Source organism: Oncorhynchus tshawytscha, linkage group LG27 (genome assembly GCF_018296145.1).
Source record: "Oncorhynchus tshawytscha isolate Ot180627B linkage group LG27, Otsh_v2.0, whole genome shotgun sequence".
NCBI lineage: Eukaryota > Metazoa > Chordata > Actinopteri > Salmoniformes > Salmonidae > Oncorhynchus > Oncorhynchus tshawytscha.
Window position 1 is genome coordinate 12,660,862 of NC_056455.1, and position 24,174 is coordinate 12,685,035.

General features: G+C 43.9%; 1 protein-coding gene across 2 annotated transcripts in view; it reads right to left on the reverse strand.

Annotated features, from left to right (window-relative positions):
- LOC112225749 (collagen alpha-1(XI) chain-like) overlaps window positions 1-24,174 on the reverse strand; it is an 89,166-nt gene that overhangs the window by 15,371 nt on the left and 49,621 nt on the right. For both annotated transcript variants that reach the window (XM_042307178.1, XM_042307179.1), the window contains 24 exons: window positions 21,887-21,940; window positions 21,715-21,759; window positions 21,403-21,456; window positions 21,066-21,110; window positions 20,069-20,122; window positions 19,555-19,599; window positions 19,082-19,135; window positions 18,255-18,299; window positions 17,950-18,003; window positions 17,447-17,554; window positions 17,086-17,139; window positions 16,698-16,751; window positions 16,490-16,534; window positions 15,402-15,455; window positions 15,052-15,096; window positions 14,768-14,821; window positions 7,020-7,073; window positions 6,623-6,676; window positions 6,386-6,493; window positions 3,275-3,364; window positions 2,865-2,918; window positions 2,525-2,632; window positions 2,131-2,238; window positions 1,699-1,752 (listed from right to left, as the gene is read on the reverse strand). In XM_042307178.1, the coding sequence (XP_042163112.1) occupies window positions 1,699-1,752; window positions 2,131-2,238; window positions 2,525-2,632; window positions 2,865-2,918; window positions 3,275-3,364; window positions 6,386-6,493; window positions 6,623-6,676; window positions 7,020-7,073; window positions 14,768-14,821; window positions 15,052-15,096; window positions 15,402-15,455; window positions 16,490-16,534; window positions 16,698-16,751; window positions 17,086-17,139; window positions 17,447-17,554; window positions 17,950-18,003; window positions 18,255-18,299; window positions 19,082-19,135; window positions 19,555-19,599; window positions 20,069-20,122; window positions 21,066-21,110; window positions 21,403-21,456; window positions 21,715-21,759; window positions 21,887-21,940 (1,494 nt within the window). The remainder of the gene's footprint in view (window positions 1-1,698; window positions 1,753-2,130; window positions 2,239-2,524; window positions 2,633-2,864; window positions 2,919-3,274; window positions 3,365-6,385; window positions 6,494-6,622; window positions 6,677-7,019; window positions 7,074-14,767; window positions 14,822-15,051; window positions 15,097-15,401; window positions 15,456-16,489; window positions 16,535-16,697; window positions 16,752-17,085; window positions 17,140-17,446; window positions 17,555-17,949; window positions 18,004-18,254; window positions 18,300-19,081; window positions 19,136-19,554; window positions 19,600-20,068; window positions 20,123-21,065; window positions 21,111-21,402; window positions 21,457-21,714; window positions 21,760-21,886; window positions 21,941-24,174) is intronic.

Sequence of the window (24,174 nt, forward strand, 5' to 3'; positions counted from 1 at the left end):
TGTCATATCCTGTCAGGTGTGTAATACTGTGACCGGTAATGTCATATCCTGTCAGGTGTGTAATACGTTGACTGGTGATGTCCTAACCTGTCAGGTGTGTATGCCGCATTCAAAACAACTGTGAATTGGGAACTCGGAAACCTCTGATTTCAGTGCATTCAAGACAACTGGGAACTCTGGGAAAAACTAGCTCTGGCCTGGAGAAATAACTTTGAACGGTCATCCATGTCGGATTTCCAAGTTGGAAACTTTCCGACCTGAAGATTACTGACATCACGATTTGACTTCATTATTTTTCTAGTGATGTCATATCCTGTCAGGGGTGTAGAACTGTGGCTGGTGATGTCATATCCTGCTAGGTATGTAGTACCAGAGCGGAAGAGGCGAAGTGCCCAAAATCCATCCGCATGAGTTAAGTTATTTTTGTATGGGAGTGTCTGTCGAATTATGTGAGGCTTATTTGATCGAATAGAAGTTTTGTAATGTTTAGGCTGTTACAAATGTACTGATATAAGTGGATGCATTTGGCATTTCGGCAAATTTGAGAAAAACAACTTAGTTGTAGCTGTTGTTCACACTCGTATCTGCCCTTTCATTGGCTAGAATGGTCTCACCTGATCTCACCTTCCTTCAATCATTGAGGAGGTATTGTTAGAGTGGTCACCTGGCTATATTGTTAAGATTGGTAGTACTGTGGCTGGTGATGTCATATCCTGTCAGGTGTGTAGTACTATGGTTTGTGATGTCATATCCTGCCAGGTGAGTAGTACCAGAGATACTGGACATAAAGACGAGATGCTTGTGTCTCCGCTCTAACAATGGGATTCGTTGTCCACAGAGCGGAACGGCGGGCTGCAAGCTCCCGCCTATTCCTCTCTTTGGATTGGTGGATACATCTTGTTAATTAAATACTTGTTTGAAACTGAGGTTTGGGATGTGGAACTGGAGACAAGTAGGAGTGGAGTTGCTTGGCGGGGGATAGAATGATGGTCAAAGATAAAAGTCAAAAATAAAGCTAGTTCGTCCCCATTTTGACTTGGTGGGAGATCTGCCGACGTGCCCTTGGGAGGGGCCCTGGTTGATCCTGTGGGTCACTCTAGACGGGAGACGGTTAGATGACTGAATGTAATGTAAATGTTGAGCGGCTTCACTGCAGGTAGATTTTATGTTATAATATTCAATAAAAAATAATATATACAAATAATAATAATACTTGTTTGAATATTAGATGAGGAGTGTTGACATCAGCCACCTGTATTCAACGGAGACTAAGATCATAGTTTCATGAATGTGAACAGTCTGTTCTCGAATTTCAACAGGGACAACTCTGATAAAGTGTTTTTTCTCAAAGTTGCCGGGATGTCACATGCGTCACACTTATAACAGCACACTCGTAACAACCGAAGCATTATGAAACTTCTATTAGATCAAATAAGCCTCACGTATCAAAATAGCAATTTATGTTAATCTTGACTAAATTCAAAACTTTCATTGCCCCCCACACAAAAACTCTTCACCTACATAATAATTAAGGATTTGTTTAACATGGGCAGATTTGGGCCAGAGATAGGATCTTCCCCTCCCTCTCTCTGGTAGTACTGTGTCTGGTGATGTCATATCCTGTCAGGTGTATAATTCTGTGGCTTGTGAGGCTAAAAGACAGTGTTGTGGTTGAAATCTCGCCAGATGAAGACTCACAGATTCTCCTTTGTCTCCTTTACTGCCTTTCTGGCCTGGTCCTCCTGTCTCGCCCTGTAGACAACACACACACACACACACGCACACACACGCACACGCACGCACGCACGCGCACGCGCACACACACGCACACACACACACACACACACACACACACACACACACACACACACACACACACACACACACACACACACACGTTGCAGAGATAAAGAAACACACCCAGTAACGCATACACCTCACCCCCACACAACATCAAGGGCACTAGGTGAGTGGACTCCATGGCCAATAAGGACAATATATCAATTGACTAGCAATAGAAAACCCCCGCAGTGCTTCAGGCCTTGAGGGCCAGGAGTTGGATTCTCCTAAGTTGTCCCTCTACAGTGGCATGGTACCTACTGTGCTGTACCTGTGTACAGGTGTAAGTACCTTGTCTCCATCCTCTCCTGGAGGCCCAGCGGGGCCAGCAGCCCCAGGCAGCCCCACAGGCCCCTGCGCCCCGTCCTGTCCAGCCGGCCCGATGGGCCCCTTCTCTCCCTTGGGAACAGATGGATGAGGAAACACTGTTAGTCTAACCACAGCCATTATTCTAGTCTCATATTGCACAATGACATATTGATTAATAGATAACGCAGAGAGAGTGGAACATGCAGACACACACACGCGCGCGTAAACACTGATTATGACACATACAGTACAGAGGAACCCACACATGCTGTTTATTTCTCAGTAATGAGTAGTGATGTTCGTCTGTCCATTTATAAATTGACACTGACGTTGCATAAGAAAAAAAACGAATAAGGAAATGATCAAAGGTTCTTACTGGCTCGCCCTTTTCTCCCATTGGTCCTCCAGGGCCAACCCCACCGGAGCGTCCAGGCTGACCAATAGCACCAGCCGCTCCAGAAGGCCCTTTCTCCCCAGTGGCTCCCTGGGTAACGACACGACAGGGGGAACAGAGAGGTAAGAGGACAACGTCACATGATTCACTCTTTCATTTAGTACACTGGTTATGATCTTCATGGTAGCAGCCTCCCACTCTACAGGTCCTTGTTGGCTATAGACCACATATGGACCAGGATTGGGGATGGAGGTGGAGATTAGAGGGGTAGCATGGGGAAAATGGGAATTATACAATTGCTACATGATGAAATCCAATTTACCCCTGCTCCTGACAGACCGGTGGGTCCTTCTCCTCCTTTCAGTCCAGCAATGCCCTAGAGAGAGGCAAGCACACAGAGATGAACCAATCAGAGCCTTCATCACAGGAACTCCAACCAATCAGTTTCCATCCCACTGTCAGAGTATACAGTTATCAGATGGTCCATCATCAGCTAATTCAAGTAAAGGACTTAGGGTCAGTTTCCCAGACCCAGATGAAGCCCACTCTTGGACTAAAAAGCAGCATGGTCAATGGAGAATCTCTATAAAAAGCCAGGAAACTGGCCTTCAGTGATTTTCACAGAAAACAATGGGCGCTATACAATACAGTAGTACTTTACATCAGTGCAGAATGTAATATGTCAGTAAGGTGAAGGTCAGGAGATGTGAGGTGGGTGTGTTAGCTCTTTACCATGGCTCCAGGGCTGCCCCTGCTCCCTCTGAAGCCTCGGAGCCCAGCGGGGCCACTCTTTCCTGGAGCTCCAGACGGACCCGGGTCTCCCTGACAGACAGACAGACAGACAGACAGACAGACAGACAGACAGACAGACAGACAGACAGACAGACAGACAGACAGACAGACAGACAGACAGACAGACAGACAGACAGACAGACAGACAGACAGACAGACAGACAGACAGACAGACAGACAGACAGACAGACAGACAGACAAACAGACAGATAGATATGGAGGATTAGGTCTGAGTCTACAAGTGAGCTGACAACAGGCCTCTTTTTATTTTTTTATTTTTTTTTAAGGGGTGGATCAGCTTAATATTGCCGACAGATTGTTGCTTCCATCAATGTAATTGTCTGCATCATTTCCAAATCCCCATATGTTTTTGGGGTAAATATATCCATATCCATACATACCCATATATATATAAACACACTACCGTTCAAAAGTTTGGGGTCAAAAAAATGTGTCCATTAAAATAACATCAAATTGATTAGAAATACAGTGTAGACATTGTTAATGTTGTAAATGACTATTGTAGCTCGAAACGGCAGATTTTGTTTAATAGAATATCTACATAGGTGAACAGAGGCCCATTATCAGAAACCATCAGTCCTGTGTTCCAATGGCATGTTGTGTTAGCTAATCCAAGTTTTTAATTTTAAAAGGCTAATTGATCTTAGAAAACCCTTTTGCAATTATGTTAGCACAGCTGAAAAATGTTGTCCTAATTAAAAAAGCTATAAAACTGGCCTTCTTTAGACTAGTTGATTATCTGGAGCATCATCATTTGTGGGTTCGATTACAGGCTCAAAATGGTACACCTATGTAGATATTCCATTAGAAATCTGCCCTTTCCAGCTAATATTAATTTACAACATTCATAACTTCTTATGGCTGGGGGGCAGTATTGAGTAGCTTGGATGAATAAGGTGCCCAGAGGTGCCCAGAGTAAACTACCTGCTCCTCAGTCCCAGTTCCTAATATATGCATATTATTAGTATATTTGGATAGAAAACAAAACGTTTCTAAAACTGTTTGAATGATGTCTGTGAGTAAAACAGAACTCATATAGCAGGCAAAAACCTGAGAAAAAATCCAACCAGGAAGTGGGAAATCTGAGGTTGGTCGATTTTCAACTCAGCCCCTATCAAAGATACAGTGGGATATTGGTCATGTTGCACTTCCTAAGGTTTCCCCTAGATGTCAACTGTCTTTAGAAACTTGTTTGAGGCTTCTACTGTGAAGTGGGGCCGAATGATAGAGGATTGAGTCAGAGGTCTGCCAGCAGTCACTGCGCTGGTCACGCGCATTTCACATGAGAGGTATCTCCCGTTCCTTTGCTTTTCTGAAGACAAAAGAATTCTCCGGTTGGAAAATTATTGAAGATATATGTTAAAAACATCCTAAAGATTGATTCCATACATTGTTTGACAAGTTTCTACGGTCTGTACGGAACTTTTTGACATTTTGTCTGCAACTAGTGAACGTGCTTCGTGAGTTTTGATTTGTTTACCAAACGGACATTATTGAACAAATCAAACATTTATTGTGGAACTGGGATTCCTGTGAGTGCATTCTGATGAAGATCATCAAAGGTAAGTGAATATTTATAATGTTATTTCTGACTTCTGTTGACTCCAACATGGCGGATATATGTATTTGTTCTCTGAGCGCCGTTCTCAGATTATAGCATGGTTCGCTTTTTCCATAAAGCTTTTTTGTAAAATCTGACACAGCAGTTGCATTAAGGAGAAGTATATATTTAATTCCATGTATAACACTTGTATTTTCATCAATATTTAGGATGAGTATTCCTGTCAATTGATGTGGTTCTCTGCAAAATGACCGGATGTTTTTGGAACTACTGAACATAATGCGTCCAATGTATACTGAGATTTTTGATATAAATATGAACTTTATCAAACAAAACATACATGTATTGTATAACATGAAGTCCTATGAGTGTCATCTGATGAAGATCATCAAAGGTTAGTGATGAATTTTATCTCTATTTTTGCTTTTTGGGACTCCTCTCTTTGGCTGGAAAAATGGTTGTGTTTTTCTGCTGTGCTGACCTAACACGATCGTTTGTGGTGCTTCCGCTGTACAGCCTATTTGAAATCGGACACTGTGTTGGGATTAACAACAAGATTACATTTAAAATGGTATAAGATACTTGTATGTTTGAGGAATTTTAATTATGAGATTTCTGTTGTTTTGAATTTGGCGCCCTGCACTTTCACTCATATCGATCCCGTTAACGGGATTTCAGCCCGAAGACATTTTAGCAATGTCTACACTGTATTTCTGATCAATTTGATGTTATTTTATTGGGCAAAAAAATTTGCTTTTCTTTCAAAAACAAGAACATTTCTAAGTGACCCCAAACTTTTGAACGGTAGTGTATATAAACATAAACATTCATATATATTCAAATATACACATACATATATGAATACATACATATACACACTTTTTTTAGAATATACCTTTATTATTCCCCACAAACCCTACCACCCCTCCCCTGATTGGAGTAAACTAATAAACAATAACACTTTGGATTCTACTGCCGGCTTATACATACTAAACACATTTTACAGACATAATATATTTTACAATTTCTTTACATTTTAATTTTATTTTACAATATATATTTTGTTTGTTTTTAGTCCTTCCTCTATTTCTGATGTCCATCCAGTTTGATTTCTATTTGTAACGGTGCTATTTCACCGCAGGCCTCTTATGAGGTGATAAATCACATGGTACAGTGCAACAGTCACATTAACTGAGAGGAACATCCATATTTTATGAGCGGTAATGTACGGAGCACAGTGAGGTATGGAAAGAGGAATTTCTTTCTCCTCTTTATCAGTTTGGAAATTTGTGGGAAGGATAAATCCCTTGAGGTGAGGTGACCTATCTCGTTTCTGAGAGGGTCCTGGAGGAGACATGTATGATCTTCTATAGATTTCTTTTATGATGATAATAATGATAGTGTTGAAGATGATGATGGTGACGGTGGCGGTGAAGATGATTCACTGAAGATGAACACGACGGACTCACCTTGGATCCCTCCTTGCCTGCTGCTCCGGGTAAACCCATCTCTCCAGGGGGTCCTGGTGACCCAGGGTGTCCTCTGTCGCCGTTAGGTCCAGTCTCACCAGATTTACCCTAACGACAACCCCGGAGACAAAACAAGACAGGAGTTCTCATTACCCCACAGCTCTCATTTATACGTTTGATTTTCATTGTCACAAACAAACTACAAATGTAGTTCTAATCACTTATTGGATAACTCACCTGTGGTCCGATCACACCCGTGGGCCCGTGTGGACCAGTCTTGCCTTGGAAGCCCTGAGAGAGGAGAGATGACAAGTGAGAAAACAGCAAGTGAAGCTGTGACCCAAAGCTAAGAGCTGAGAGAGAAAGAGCCAGCCTGACAGACAGAGAGAGAAAGAAAGAGAGAAAGAGAGGGAGAGTTGTTTATGGATAGGATTAGTATCCTTCAATATGTAGCCCACTCTAGCACTTCAGTAATTCAGCATCCAAGCCAGCCAGCTTTTGTCTTGCCTGTTGTTGTGGTGTTATTAGGGGTCTTGATGAGTGTTGTAATCTATGTCCATATTTGTACAAAGGCAAAAAAGTAACTAACAACCACATAATTCCTTGGTCATCATTGAATCTCAGTTTAACTCACTGGCTCCCCTCGCTGTCCTGGATGACCTGGTAGTCCGTCTTTTCCTACTGCTCCCTGAAAAATAATATTGCACTTTTGATTAGCATAGACACACATGCACACTAGATAGAGATACACAGTACAGACAGACGCAACATAAGACTGGAATGAAAAACAGAAACATGTGAAACAATGCAGGGGCTCCCGAGTGGCTCCTGTCACTACAGACCCTGGTTAGTTTCGTCCAGGTTAGGGATTGGCCGGGGTAGGCCGCCATTGTAAATAAGAATTTGTTCTTAATTAACTGACTTGCCTAGTTACATAATGGTTAAATACTAACTAAACTAACTAACTAATCATTATTGAAAGAGATCATGATACCTCACATCTCAAAATAGGGCTACTTAATGTTAGATCCCTTACTTCAAAGGCAATTATAGTCAATGAACTAATCACTGATCATAGTCTTGATGTGATTGGCCTGACTGAAACATGGCTTAAGCCTGATGAATTTACTGTGTTAAATGAGGCCTCACCTCCTGGCTACACTAGTGACCATATCCCCCGTGCATCCCGCAAAGGCGGAGGTGTTGCTAACATTTACGATAGCAAATTTCAATTTACAAAAAAAAAAAAGACGTTTTCGTCTTTTGAGCTTCTAGTCATGAAATCTATGCAGCTGACTCAATCACTTTTTATAGCTACTGTTTACAGGCCTCCTGGGCCATATACAGCGTTCCTCACTGAGTTCCCTGAATTCCTATCGGACCTTGTAGTCATAGCAGATAATATTCTAATCTTTGGTGACTTTAATATTCACATGGAAAAGTCCACAGACCCACTCCAAAAGGCTTTCGGAGCCATCATCGACTCAGTGGGTTTTGTCCAACATGTCTCTGGACCCACTCACTGTCACAGTCATACGCTGGACCTAGTTTTGTCCCATGGAATAAATGTTGTGGATCTTAATGTTTTTCCTCATAATCCTGGACTATCGGACCACCATTTTATTACGTTTGCAATTGCAACAAATAATCTGCTCAGACCCCAACCAAGGAACATCAAAAGTCGTGCTATAAATTCACAGACAACACAAAGATTCCTTGATGTCCTTCCAAATTCCCTCTGTCTACCCAAGGACGCCAGAGGACAAAAATCAGTTAACCACTTAACTGAGGAACTCAATTTAACCTTGCGCAATACCCTAGATGCAGTTGCACCCCTAAAAACTAAAAACATTTCTCATAAGAAACTAGCTCCCTGGTACACAGAGAATACCCGAGCTCTGAAGCAAGCTTCCAGAAAATTGGAACGGAAATGGCGCCACACCAAACTGGAAGTCTTTCGACTAGCTTGGAAAGACAGTACCGTGCAGTACCAAAGAGCCCTTACTGCTGCTCGATCATCCTATTTTTCTAACTTAATTGAGGAAAATAAGAACAATCCGAAATTCCTTTTTGATACTGTCGCAAAGCTAACTAAAAAGCAGCATTCCCCAAGAGAGGATGACTTTCACTTTAGCAGTGATAAATTCATGAACTTCTTTGAGGAAAAGATTATGATTATTAGAAAGCAAATTACGGACTCAAATCAAATCAAATCAAATTTTATTTGTCACATACACATGGTTAGCAGATGTTAATGCGAGTGTAGCGAAATGCTTGTGCTTCTAGTTCCGACAATGCAGTAATAACGAACAAGTAATCTAACTAACAATTCCAAAAAACTACTGTCTTATACACAGTGTAAGGGGATAAAGAATATGTACATAAGGATATATGAATGAGTGATGGTACAGAGCAGCATAGGCAAGATACAGTAGATGATATCGAGTACAGTATATACATATGAGATGAGTATGTAAACCAAGTGGCATAGTTAAAGTGGCTAGTGATACATGTATTACATAAGGATGCAGTCGATGATATAGAGTACAGTATCTACGTGTGCATATGAGATGAATAATGTAGGGTAAGTAACATTATATAAGGTAGCATTGTTTAAAGTGGCTAGTGATATATTTACATCATTTCCCATCAATTCCCATTATTAAAGTGGCTGGAGTAGAGTCAGTGTCATTGACAGTGTGTTGGCAGTAGCCACTCAATGTTAGTGGTGGCTGTTTAACAGTCTGATGGCCTTGAGATAGAAGCTGTTTTTCAGTCTCTCGGTCCCAGCTTTGATGCACCTGTACTGACCTCGCCTTCTGGATGACAGCGGGGTGAACAGGCAGTGGCCCGGGTGGTTGATGTCCTTGATGATCTTTATGGCCTTCCTGTAGCATCGGGTGGTGTAGGTGTCCTGGAGGGCAGGTAGTTTGCCCCCGGTGATGCGTTGTGCAGACCTCACTACCCTCTGGAGAGCCTTACGGTTGAGGGCGGTGCAGTTGCCATACCAGGCGGTGATACAGCCCGCCAGGATGCTCTCGATCGTGCATCTGTAGAAGTTTATGAGTGCTTTTGGTGACAAGCCGAATTTCTTCAGCCTCCTGAGGTTGAAGAGGCGCTGCTGCGCCTTCCTCACGATGCTGTCTGTGTGAGTGGACCAATTCAGTTTGTCTGTGATGTGTATGCCGAGGAACTTAAAACTTGCTACCCTCTCCACTACTGTTCCATCGATGTGGATGGGGGGGTGTTCCCTCTGCTGTTTCCTGAAGTCCACAATCATCTCCTTAGTTTTGTTGACGTTGAGTGTGAGGTTATTTTCCTGACACCACACTCTGAGGGCCCTCACCTCCTCCCTGTAGGCCGTCTCGTCGTTGTTGGTAATCAAGCCTAACACTGTTGTGTCGTCCGCAAACTTGATGATTGAGTTGGAGGCGTGCGTGGCCACGCAGTCGTGGGTGAACAGGGAGTACAGGAGAGGGCTCAGAACGCACCCTTGTGGGGCCCCAGTGTTGAGGATCAGCGGGGAGGAGATGTTGTTGCCTACCCTCACCACCTGGGGGCGGCCCGTCAGGAAGTCCAGTACCCAGTTGCACAGGGCGGGGTCGAGACCCAGGGTCTCGAGCTTGATGACGAGCTTGGAGGGTACTATGGTGTTGAATGCCGAGCTGTAGTCGATGAACAGCATTCTCACATAGGTATTCCTCTTGTCCAGATGGGTTAGGGCAGTGTGCAGTGTGGTTGAGATTGCATCGTCTGTGGACCTATTTGGGCGGTAAGCAAATTGGAGTGGGTCTAGGGTGTCAGGTAGGGTGGAGGTGATATGGTCCTTGACTAGTCTCTCAAAGCACTTCATGATGACGGATGTGAGTGCTACGGGCGGTAGTCGTTTAGCTCAGTTACCTTAGCTTTCTTGGGAACAGGAACAATGGTGGCCCTCTTGAAGCATGTGGGAACAGCAGACTGGTATAGGGATTGATTGAATATGTCCGTAAACACACCGGCCAGCTGGTCTGCGCATGCTCTGAGGGCGCGGCTGGGGATGCCGTCTGGGCCTGCAGCCTTGCGAGGGTTAACACGTTTAAATGTCTTACTCACTTCGGCTGCAGTGAAGGAGAGACCGCATGTTTTCGTTGCAGGCCGTGTCAGTGGCACTGTATTGTCCTCAAAGCGGGCAAAAAAGTTATTTAGTCTGCCTGGGAGCAAGACATCCTGGTCCGTGACTGGGCTGGGTTTCTTCCTGTAGTCCGTGATTGACTGTAGACCCTGCCACATGCCTCTTGTGTCTGAGCCGTTGAATTGAGATTCTACTTTGTCTCTGTACTGGCGCTTAGCTTGTTTGATAGCCTTGCGGAGGGAATAGCTGCACTGTTTGTATTCAGTCATGTTACCAGACACCTTGCCCTGATTAAAAGCAGTGGTTCGCGCCTTCAGTTTCACACGAATGCTGCCATCAATCCACGGTTTCTGGTTAGGGAATGTTTTAATCGTTGCTATGGGAACGACATCTTCAACGCACGTTCTAATGAACTCGCACACCGAATCAGCGTATTCGTCAATGTTGTCGTCTGACGCAATACTGAAACATCTCCCAGTCCACGTGATGGAAGCAGTCTTGGAGTGTGGAGTCAGCTTGGTCAGACCAGCGTTGGACAGACCTCAGCGTGGGAGCTTCTTGTTTTAGTTTCTGTCTGTAGGCAGGGATCAACAAAATGGAGTCGTGGTCAGCTTTTCCGAAAGGGGGCGGGGCAGGGCCTTATATGCGTCGCGGAAGTTAGAGTAACAATGATCCAGGGTCTTTCCACCCCTGGTTGCGCAATCGATATGCTGATAAAATTTAGGGAGTCTTGTTTTCAGATTAGCCTTGTTAAAATCCCCAGCTACAATGAATGCAGCCTCCGGATAAATCGTTTCCAGTTTGCAGAGAGTTAAATAAAGTTCGTTCAGAGCCATCGATGTGTCTGCTTGGGGGGATATATACGGCTGTGATTATAATCGAAGAGAATTCTCTTGGTAGATAATGCGGTCTACATTTGATTGTGAGGAATTCTAAATCAGGTGAACAGAAGGATTTGAGTTCCTGTATGTTTCTTTCATCACACCATGTCACGTTAGTCACAAGGCATACGCCCCCGCCCCTCTTCTTACCAGAAAGATGTTTGTTTCTGTCGGCGCGATGCGTGGAGAAACCCGCTGGCTGCACCGCTTCGGATAGCGTCTCTCCAGTTAGCCATGTTTCCGTGAAGCAGAGAACGTTACAGTCTCTGATGTCCCTCTGGAATGCTACCCTTGCTCGGATTTCATCAACCTTGTTGTCAAGAGACTGGACATCGGCAAGAAGAATGCTAGGGAGTGGTGCACGGTGTGCCCGTCTCCGGATTCTGACCAGAAGACCGCTTCGTTTCCCTCTTTTTCTGAGTCGTTTTTTTGGGTCGCTGCATGTAATCCACTCCGTTGCACTGGTTGTAAGGCAGAACACAGGATCCGCATCGCGAAAAACATATTCTTGGTCGTACTGATGGTGAGTTGACGCTGATCTTATATTCAGTAGTTCTTCTCGGCTGTATGTAATGAAACCTAAGATGACCTGGGGTACTAGTGTAAGAAATAACACGTAAAAAAAACAAAAAACTGCATAGTTTCCTAGGAACGCGAAGCGAGGCGGCCATCTCTGTCGGCGCCGGAAGTAAACTCCTCTTTAAATCTGCGTATTCCTTCAACGCTCAGTTGTCCTGAGTCTGCACAACTCTCCCAGGACCTAGGATCAAGAGAGACGCTCAAGTGTTTTAGTACTATATCTCTTGACACAATGATGAAAATAATCATGGCCTCTAAACCTTCAAGCTGCATACTGGACCCTATTCCAACTAAACTACTGAAAGAGCTGCTTGTGCTGTGCTTGGCCCTCCTATGTTGAACATAATAAACGGCTCTCTATCCACCGGATGTGTACCAAACTCACTAAAAGTGGCAGTAATAAAGCCTCTCTTGAAAAAGCCAAACCTTGACCCAGAAAATATAAAAAACTATCGGCCTATATCAAATCTTCCATTCCTCTCAAAAATATTAGAAAAGGCTGTTGCGCAGCAACTTACTGCCTTCCTGAAGACAAACAATGTATACGAAATGCTTCAGTCTGGTTTTAGACCCCATCATAGCACTGAGACGGCACTTGCACCGAGGCTCTGCATCTGTCCTCGTGCTCCTAGACCTTAGTGCTGCTTTTGATACCATCGATCACCACATTCTTTTGGAGAGATTGGAAACCCAAATTGGTCTACACGGACAAGTTCTGGCCTGGTTTAGATCTTATCTGTCGGAAAGATATCAGTTTGTCTCTGTGAATGGTTGGTCCTCTGACAAATCAACTGTAAATTTCGGTGTTCCTCAAGGTTCCGTTTTAGGACCACTATTGTTTTCACTATATATTTTACCTCTTGGGGATGTTATTCGAAAACATAATGTTAACTTTCACTGCTATGCGGATGACACACAGCTGTACATTTCAATGAAACATGGTGAAGCCCCAAAATTGCCCTTGCTAGAAGCATGTGTTTCAGACATAAGGAAGTGGATGGCTGCAAACTTTCTACTTTTAAACTCAGACAAAACAGAGATGCTTGTTCTAGGTCCCAAGAAACAAAGAGATCTTCTGTTGAATCTGACAATTAATCTTAATGGTTGTACAGTCGTCTCAAATAAAACTGTAAAGGACCTCTGCGTTACTCTGGACCCTGATCTCTCTTTTGAAGAACATATCAAGACCTTTTCAAGGACAGCTTTTTTCCATCTCCGTAAAATTGCAGAAATCAGAAACTTTCTGTCCAAAAATGATGCAGAAAAATGTATCCATGCTTTTGTCACTTCTAGGTTAGACTACTGCAATGCTCTACTTTCCGGCTACCCGGATAAAGCACTAAATAAACTTCAGTTGGTGCTAAATACGGCTGCTAGAATCCTGACTAGAACCAAAAAATTTGATCATATTACTCCAGTGCTAGCCTCTCTACACTGGCTTCCTGTCAAAGCAAGGGCTGATTTCAAGGTTTTACTGCTAACCTACAAAGCATTACATGGGCTTGCTCCTACCTATCTTTCTGATTTGGTCCTGCCGTACATACCTACACGTACGCTACGGTCACAAGACGAAGGCCTCCTAATTGTCCCTAGAATTTCTAAGCAAACAGCTGGAGGCAGGGCTTTCTCCTATAGAGCTCCATTTTTATGGAACGGTCTGCCTACCCATGTCAGAGACGCAAACTCGGTCTCAACCTTTAAGTCTTTACTGAAGACTCATCTCTTCAGTGGGTCATATGTTTGAGTGTAGTCTGGCCCAGGAGTGGGAAGGTGAACGGAAAGGCTCTGGAGCAACGAACCGCCCTTGCTGTCTCTGCCTGGCCGGTTCCCCTCTTTCCACTGGGATTCTCTGCCTCTAACCCTATTACAGGGGCTGAGTCACTGGCTTACTGGGGCTCTCTCATGCCGTCCCTGGAAGGGGTGCGTCACCTGAGGGGGTTGATTCACTGATGTGGTCATCCTGTCTGGGTTGGCGCCCCCCCTTGGGTTGTGCCATGGCAGAGATCTTTGTGGGCTATACTCAGCCTTGTCTCAGGATGGTAAGTTGGTGGTTGAAGATATCCCTCTAGTGGTGTGGGGGCTGTGCTTTGGCAAAGTGGGTGGGGTTATATCCTTCCTGTTTGGCCCTGTCCGGGGGTGTCCTCGGAAGGGGCCACAGTGTCTCCTGACCCCTCCTGTCTCAGCCTCCAGTATTTATGCTGCAGTAGTTTATGTGTCGGGGGGCTAGGGTCAGTTTGTTATATCTGGAGTACTTCTCCTGTCCTATTTGGTGTCCTGTGTGAATCTAAGTGTGCGTTCTCTAATTCTCTCCTTCTCTCTTTCTTTCTCTCTCTCGGAGGACCTGAGCCCTAGGACCATGCCCCAGGACTACCTGACATGATGACTCCTTGCTGTCCCCAGTCCATCTGACCGTGCTGCTGCTCCAGTTTCAACTGTTCTGCCTTATTATTATACGACCATGCTGGTCATTTATGAACACTTGAACATCTTGGCCATGTTCTGTTATAATCTCCACCCGGCACAGCCAGAAGAGGACTGGCCACCCCACATAGCCTGGTTCCTCTCTAGGTTTCTTCCTAGGTTTTGGCCTTTCTAGGGAGTTTTTCCTAGCCACCGTGCTTCTACACCTGCATTGCTTGCTGTTTGGGGTTTTAGGCTGGATTTCTGTACAGCACTTTGAGATATCAGCTGATGTACGAAGGGCTATATAAATACATTTGATTTGATTTGATTTGAAATTTGATTTGAAATACAAAAATGTAAATAAAATAAATAAAAGCATCTTGTCATTTGACACATCACACTTACATTAGGTCCCTTAGGTCCTGCCTCACCGTTCCTTCCCTGTGGTCCTTGGGGTCCCTGTATGATCAATCAGACAACACAAAGACTCAATCCAGTTGACTATCTTTACCAGTAGGTATCATACACTGTTATGTATCTGTGAAGCATTATGATGCCTTTTCCTACCAGGGTGTATTGTTGTAATATTATCATCCTATGCTAGCTATTATTAGATATGCTATTATTAGCTGTGTTATATTATAGCTCAACTCTGGGGTTGTGAGGTTGTGTGTCAGACTGAAGCTTACCTGGTCTCCAGTGGATCCTGGTGGGCCTTCGTGTCCAGAGGTGCCCTGATTGGTGGATCATGTAGAAGGTGGAGGATTGGGATAGAGAGAAACACAGTTATTGAGCCTGTTGGTCTATTCATTCATTTTATGAAAATATATTTTTTTACCATTGTTAATCATTTCATTGGTGGTCTTTTGAAAGGACTCCTGAAATAACTGATATCAGATTCAAACATGTAGCTGCAGAGTATTGTAAGTATTATCTCTTTGCACCAGATGGCATGGCATGCTGTGCTGAACAGTAACACTTACAACAGCGCCTGTTCCTTCTCTCGTTTTGAGACAGCTGTGCACTGGCCTAAACCCACCTTGTCTCCTGACTTTCCTGTCGGTCCTCGTGCTCCTCTCCCCCCTCTGGCACCCTATGAAAAAAACAACATCAACATAATCCTTCTTATGACAACACAACTCATCCATAGGAGAAGGATAAATGACACGGGGTGAATGAGAGTTCCTATGACGTAAATCAGTGGTCGCCAACCGGTCTGGTTTTCTGTAAAAAAAAATATATAAAAAAATAAAGCCTTGCATTCCTATTTCTTAAAATGAGTTTAGTGCTGGTGGTAGGTGTACTTTATTCAGCAGCCCTGGTGCCGGAAAGGCAAAGTGTTCTCATTTTGAACAATGTCTGAAGGTAGAACTCCACCTACCTGGCAGGCCCAGAGAGCAAATCAAAAACCCAGCGCTGGCCAATCAGATAGCTCAGATCACTGTCTGCACAATTTCCTTGAGCCATAGGCTGTCAAAAGAAGCCTCGAACACACAGCAAAGTTGATAATGTGGGATTTCTAAACATTTAAAAACATGGCTAGAAAGAGATTCAACGAATACAGGAAAGAGCTTCTGTTTTTATGAGTATGTTTATGTTTAAGCTGTTATTCAGGACTTTCAACACTTTGATAAGCCATTAAAATGCTAACCATCAGATGCAGGCCATCAGTCCAGTAAAATAAATGATTATGCTCACTCAGCTGTGCCTCACAAGTAATACAACAAATGATCTACTACCAATTTGATCATATACCTTCAATTTAGAAATAACATTTCTAAATAGTCTGAGAGGAACAACATTGGCAGGGTAATTCAAGCATAGTGATAACGTATTGGGCCTTATAGCTTACTGCACAAACCTCATTATTACTGAACTGTTTTTAACTGGTTAATGTTGCATAGGCTTATGTTTTTAAGTCATGTTAATTTTTTTATCTGAGCGGTAGATCTCGGCTTGCTGAGTCAAGTGATCTTGACTCAGAAAAGGTTGATGACCACTGATTGTAAATGAATGGTGTGCAATGTCAGTTGGTGAGAAACCGTGACTCACACCTCACCATAGGCCCAATGCAATAGAGATCAACAGACTCAGATGCTGTAAGACCAGAGGAGAAATCTAACTCACATTAGGACCTCTCTGACCCCCAGTTCCTGCTTGACCAGATGGACCCTGTTAGAAGAGAAATCCAGCATTATCATCTATCAGTGAAAACAGTACAGGCAGTTCACCAATCTTTGGATGGTTAGAGGAGAATTACAGTAGAGGGTTTAATACGGTTCAATATGGTTCAATACGGTTCAGCATGGTTCAATACGGGTCCTATGGTTCTCACCCGTCTTCCTTTCTCTCCCAGAACTCCGGCAGAACCAGGGAACCCCATGGATCCCTGGAGAACACACACAGAGGTTAACCATCTACAGCCTTACATTAATCATGCATCAACCACACCATTTAATAAACTAATAATGAACCACAGTATCGAATTAAGCTAAATATAATCCATAAGTCAAACACACTGCCTTAAATACGCCATTAATCAACCCGCTAATGAATTGTTGTCACTAATGAACTATTAATAAAATACCTATTTTTAAATCAGCCATTTATTATGCTTTATTTTTGATTTGACAGCAATGAGCTGAGCCAAAGAAATACACACTTCTTTCTGTTTCAAAGTTTTAATGTAAAACAAAGTTTTAAAGCTCTGAATTGGATTTCACCTTGGGCCCCTGTCTTCCTGGGTATCCTGGCAACCCTGGGACACCCAGTTTACCCTGAGGAAGGAGAGATAGAGTGAAAGAGAGAGAGAGAGAGAGAGAGAGAGTCAGAGAGAGAGATTAACAGAAAAGAGGAGTGGAATCATTATGGTTGACTTGGCAACATTGCCAAAAACAAAGTGCATAATGCATGCAAATACTGTATGACATGGTTTAAGCAGGGTGTTCATGTGATTACATGTACTGTAGCCGACACGCTGAACACGCATATATCCATACATCTGCATAATCCCAATAACTCATGCATATTGCATAACCAGACACATACAGTAAATGTTAGACTAGTGAAATAATGTTTCTGTACCTTCTCTCCAGCTATGCCAGCACCTCCAACCTCTCCTAGGGGTCCCAACTGGCCCTTAGGCCCCTCTGGCCCATCCTCTCCATGACCTCCTGTGACCCCGTTATCACCCTACACACGCACACACACACACATCACAGAGAGAGATAGAGAGAGAGAGAGAGAGAGAGAGAGAGAGAGATAGGGAGAGCGAGAGAGATATAGGGAGAGCGAGAGAGAGACAGAGAGAGACAGAGAGAGAGAAAGAGATAGAGAGACAGAGAGACAGAGAGAGAGAGAGACAGAGAGAGAAAAAGAGAGGGAGATATAGGGAGAGAGACAGAGAGACAGAGAGAGAGACAGAGAGACAGAGAGAGAAAAAGAGAGGTAGATAGGAAGAAAGAGAAGCAGACAGAAAAGCAGGTCAGACTAAGTGAGATCTCATCTCATTCTACATAAAATACCTTATTTGTTCATAATGAAAACTGATCTGAAGCGTGTGTAGTCTGGCGTAGGTACACTCTCACCCTGTCTCCCTTGAGGCCCATGTCACCTTTGAACCCGGGGAAGCCATCTTCACCCTGCAATGTGAAGAGGAGAAGAAGACAGTGATTTCTAATGATTCCTGATGATTCATGAATCACAGTACTGAGATATGGCAGGTGTCTGATCTATTAGATCTCTATGGGGGATGTCATAATAAACCATGAAGTAGAAATGAGATGCCTTTACAGTATCTGACAGTGAGACAACTGGTACTTTGACTGTGAGTAATCCCGCCTATTCTTCTAGTTTTACAGCACAATTACTGTGAAAATGACTCTTTTCTCACCTTTTCTCCTTTACTCCCCTTCAGACCTCTCACTCCATCAGCCCCCTGTGAAACAGACATTCAAATACAAATAGAATCAGAACAGGCCACAATATCACTGATAATCACCATTCAAGACGATACTGTACTACAGTACTGTATTCAGAAGTAAATAAAAGTACTATCAACAGCATGCTTGGGTTGTCACTAAACCATGTTTTTATTGTATTTTACTGCCACAACTACTGGAAGAAACACCACGATTTTACCCTGGAGAAGGACTTATGAATGACTATTGATTTGCTCTTAACCTGTCATTGCCCTGCTATTGAGCAGTTATTGACCCTCTATTAACGATTGCAGACGAGGTCAGCTTGCACCTTAAAAAACAGTGACCTATAGGTGGAATACTGGTGGTGTGAATATTACTTTGAGTGAGTAAGCATTCCCAGCAATGACAAAATTTGAATTCCATGTGTATACGCTAAATTCACACACACGCACGTACACGAGTACACACACACACACACACACACACCCACCTCCACGCTCACACACACGCTCACACACACAACATAATCCCACCCCCCACACACATAAACACCTTCCTCTCTTATCCAACATTGTAATTTCTACTGTCCATCAAACGTTATTCCCACTGTCATTAGATCTCCATCTGAGAATACACCTGCTCTCTCTGAACCTGTCAACTGTCAATCACACACTCACACACACTCCCACAACATGTCCATCACAGGTAGAGAGATTGAAATGTCTGAGGGAATCTCTGTCAGCACGGTACATTTGAGGACATTTCAACCGTGACCATTACATAGCATCTGACTCACCTTGACACCACGAGTTCCTGGATAACCAACAGGCCCTTGGGTTCCAGGCAAACCCTGTATGACAAAACAACATCAGGATTCATCTGTCTGAAGAGCACTATCCATTATACAGATGCTAGTGAGCAATTGTGTTGGGCGAATGTAGTCAAATCACACAATGGCAATGAGTGCTTTTGACTGGACAATGAGGACGAGTGCACTTTATGATCATTACCATACCGCGGATGAGCGGAATGGATTGACGTGACTGCTCAATGACGATGGCATTGTGAAAATATAATGCTGAAAAGGATGAGTCAACGGGAGTGATGACGATGATGACGGCGAGCTAACGTGGACGAACATGATTGGAGTGGAAGGGAGTGTCCGATGGCAACGCATTCAGTGACCGTGATTGGATAATATGGAGGTTTATATGACAGCACAGTGGTATGATGACCCAGGCAGGTCTAACGGGCTGTACTGTAACTCACATTGAGCCCCTTCTCTCCTGGAGGGCCTTCTCTTCCTGGATGGCCCTGCACACATTGAACAGACATAGCATATTAGAAGTCTTATTATGAGACATCATAAAGGCTCACACGTGTTTATAACAAGTAATACAGCATTGTACCAGCCGGCGGTACCTTACTATTATAACTATCCACAGATCTCCAAGTCTGTTTAAGAAACAATCAATGGAGCTTGATGGACAGTGCAAAGCAAAGTGAATACAGCACAACGTATAGGGGGACTTGGAGGGTGCTGTGTCTGCAGAACACGACAGTACACACGAAACATAAGCCCTGTTTACTGTTACGTGAAGCCATGTGGATGGACGTTTAGCTAAGCCCTTTTGTAAACAGATCCATCATTCAATAGAGCTAATTGAAATGCTGCGTTAGAGATCTTTCCTAATGCCTTCTGTTCTCCCCTGCTGGTGGAGAAGAGGTAATGCACCCTGGTAAGGTCAGTGCTGCTGAGGAAGAATCAGATGGATGTACTTACAGTAGGGCCATCGATACCAGAGAGTCCCTGCAGCCCACCGCTCCCCTGGGGACCCTGTGGGGGACAGAGACAGATCATGAGTGGTGAAACGTACTGTATATTCAAATCAATGTCAAGGGTAACAACCAGGTTACAACAATGTGATACAGGGTATATGAGTTTTTGACTATGAATAGCCTCTAGTGCAGCCATACTCAACCGGTGGCTACCGACTTTAAAAATAAATAATTTAAAAAACTTGGCCTTTCAATTTATTAATGTGGTTGAGAGCTGTAACTAGAATGCACAAGGTGCAATTTTTGCATTTGGTAGTGTATGGGAAGTTTTCCTCTTGTTGTGTCATTCACTGACAGACATTAGAGAGCTATTTCTAATCTGTCAGAAATGCACAGTTGATCAACTACCCATGTTAGTTAGGTAGGTATGTTAGGCTAACCAGCTATCTAAATCTTATAGTTATCATGGCCAGATTATATGCACATGGGGGCCCCCCATGGATTTTGTTGACACAAACTGAAGGAAATTAGCTTTAAAACTGCACCATTTTCTCTCTGCTCCATGACAATATGTGTAGAAGAATTGCAGGGAAATTTAGTTAAGAACTGCTAAATGTTCTTTCTGCCATCAAGAGGAGAGTGAACAGTCTGGGGTCATGTGGGTCACGAGGTGGGGGTTTGTTACTACGCCGATGAAGACAATATCCATCCGGACCTTTACCACCTAGGAAATAGTAGTTGAGTAGCCCTGCTATAGTGTGAGGAGGCTGTGGTGTGTCATAGCACAGCACTGACTCCCTGCCTGCCTGTGTGTGTGTTCCAGTGTGTGTTTCCTGGATATTCATTTTCTATCTAGTGTCCTCTGTAATCTGAATGGGTGCCAGGAGTGGCTAGTACTGGGTCACAGCGTTCAAGGCCAGCCTCCCCTGGGGGGCGGAGCTGATAGCGGTCACAAGATCAGGTCTTTAAATCTGAAATGAAGAGAGATGCATGGTGCCTACCTTCTCTCCTGGCAGGCCGATCGGACCCTGAGAACCAGGAAGGCCCTGGACCAGAACAAAGCATGAATCAGGTTAGTGTGTGTGTGTGTGTGTGTGTGTGTGTGTGTGTGTGTGTGTGTGTGTGTGTGTGTGTGTGTGTGTGTGTGTGTGTGTGTGTGTGTGTGTGTGTGTGTGTGTGTGTGTGTGTGTGTGTGTGGAGAGAGAGAGAGAAAGATAGAGAGAGAGATTAGAAAGAGAAAGAGAGAGTAGAAAAAGAAAGTGTTGAGACCGTGTTTTTTATGGATGATGTTTTTGACAACATGTTGTTGTGTGTTGACATTGTGTGATTACAGGTTACCTGTAATCCAGGATTTCCTTGTTGACCGCTGGGCCCTGTCTCTCCAGGTGGCCCCTGAGACAAAACAACAAGAAGTGTCACACACACTTTGTCTTCACACAACCCTGGTCACATGGTCAGAGCCCCACATGCTAGGAATCCTAAACAGGGTCATGGGACTGCTACTCCACTGTGGTCAATGCTTTTGCATAAACATCATCTTTAGAAAGCTTTAGAAAGCTTTTATTCACCCATTATAGTCATCATGGATCAACTGTTGTCCTTTTGAGGTCATGAAAACTACAAGTTAAACTATAAGTTAAAAATACTGACCAGGTTGCCCTTTGACCCTTGAACTCCATCCACACCTGTAATACCCTGAAAGAGAAAGACAGGTAATCAGATTTAACTGTATTTGATGTTATCTATTAATGTCAGACTGGTTTGAAGGGTGTTAAATGTCATATTGGAACAGCATTAAGGTGAAGGTTGGATGTTGACTTACTGGCTGGCCAGGTGGCCCAGGGGACCCTCTGGGTCCGACAAGTCCTCTGGCACCCTAGAGTCAAACACAGCACACTGATCAATACTGTATCAGGTTCATATAAGCTCATGTGTACGTCCTCAAATTATGACTGAAATACAGGTACAGGAAACACTACCAGTCAAAAGTTTGGACACACCGACTCATTCAAGGGTTTTTCTTTGTTTTTGCTATTTTGTACATTGTAGAATAATAGTGAAGACATCAAAACTATGGAATAACACATATGGAATCATGTAGTAACCAAAAAATATATATTTGATATTTGAGATTATTCAAAGTAGCCACCCTTTGCTTTGATAGGGTGGCTGGAGTCTTTAACACTTTTTAGGGCCTTCCTCTGATTTTGCCTGGTTTAGAGGTCCTGGATTTCAGGAATCTTGGTCCAGGTGATGAACTGGGCCGTACGCACTACCCTCTGTAGTGCATTGCGGTCAGAGGCCAAGCAGTTGCCATACCAGGCAGTGATGCAACCCATCAGGATGCTCTCGATGGTACAGCTGTAAAACCTTTTGAGGATCTGAGGACCCATGCCAAATCTTTTCAGTCTCCTGAGGGGGAATAGGTCTTCCCTCTTCACGACTGTCTTGGTGTGCTTGGACCATGTTACTTTGTTGGTGATGTGGACGCCAAGCTCTCAACCTGCTCCACTACAGCCCCGTTGATGAGAATGGGGGCGTGCTCGGTCCTCTTTTTCCTGTAGTCCACAATAATCTCCTTTGTCTTGATCACGTTGAGGGAGAGGTTTTTGTCCTTGCATACAAGGTCAGGTCTCTGGCCTCCTCCCTATAGGCTGTCTCATCATTGCCACTGTTGTGTCATCAGAAAACGTAATGATGGTGTTGGAGTCGTGCCTGGCCGTGCAGTCATGAGTGAACAGGGAATACAGGAGGGGACTGAGCACACACCCCTGAGGGGCCCCCGTGTTGAGTATCAGCGTGGTGTTGTTACCAACCCTTACCACGTGGGGGCAGCCCGTCAGGAAGTCCAGGATCCAGTTGCAGAGGGAGGTGTTTAGTCCCAGGGTCCTTAGCTTAGTGATGAACTTTGAGGGCACATAATGTTGAACACTGAGTTGTAGTCAATGAATAGCATTCTCACATAGGTGTTCCTTTATTCCAGGCGTGAAAGGGCAGTGTGGTGTGCTGTTGAAAAACAGTTGATAGTCCCATTAAGCACAAATCAGATGGGATGGCGTGTCACTGCAGAATGCTGTGGTAGCCATGCTGGTTAAGTGTGCATTGAATTCTAAATAAACCACTGACAGTGTCACCAGGACAGCACACCTATACCATCACACCTCCTCCTCCATGCTTCACAGTGGGAAGCACACATGCGGAGATCATCTGTTCACCTACTCTGCGCCTCACAAAGACACGGCGGTTGGAAACAAAAATCTCAAATTTGGACTCAGACCAAAGGACAGATTTCCACCAGTCTTGTTCATTGCTTGTGTTTCTTGGCCCAAGCAAGTCTCTTCTTCTTATTGGTGTACTTTAGGAGTGGTTTCTTTACAGCAATTTGACCATGAAGGCCTGATTCACACCGTCTCCTCTGAAGAGTTGATGTTGGATGTGTTTGTTACTTGAGCTCTGTGAAGCATTTATTTGGGCTGCAATTTCTGAGGCTGGTAACTCTAATGAACTTAACCTCTGCAGCAGAGGTAAGTCTGGGTCTTCCTTTCCTGTGTCAGTCCTCATGAGAGCCAGTTTCATCATAGCGCTTGATGGTTTTTGCGACTGCACTTGAAGAAACTTTCAAAGTTGTTGACATTTTCAGGAATGACTGACCTTCATTGTCACTCCCTGGTCTTAGTATTTTGTGTTTTCTTTCTTTATTTGGTCAGGCCAGGGTGTGACATGGGTTTATTTTGTGGTGTGTTTGTGCATTGGGTTTTTTTCGTAGGTTTTGGGATTGTGGCTTAGTGGGGTGTTCTAGCAAAGTCTATGGTTGCCTGAGGCGGTTCTCAATCAGAGGCAGGTGATTCTCGTTGTCTCTGATTGGGAACCATATTTAGGCAGCCATATTCTTTGAGTGTTTCGTGGGTGATTGTTCCTTTCTCTGTGTTTGTTGTTCACCAGATAGGCTGTATAGGTTTTCAGGTTCCGTTTCTTGTTTTTGTATTTTCGTGTGTCGTCTTCATTAAACATGTATGTAAATTACCACGCTGCATTTTGGTCCAACTCTCCTTCGACGGAAGAAAACCGTAACATTCATGTCTTGAAGTAATGATGGACTGTCATTTCTCT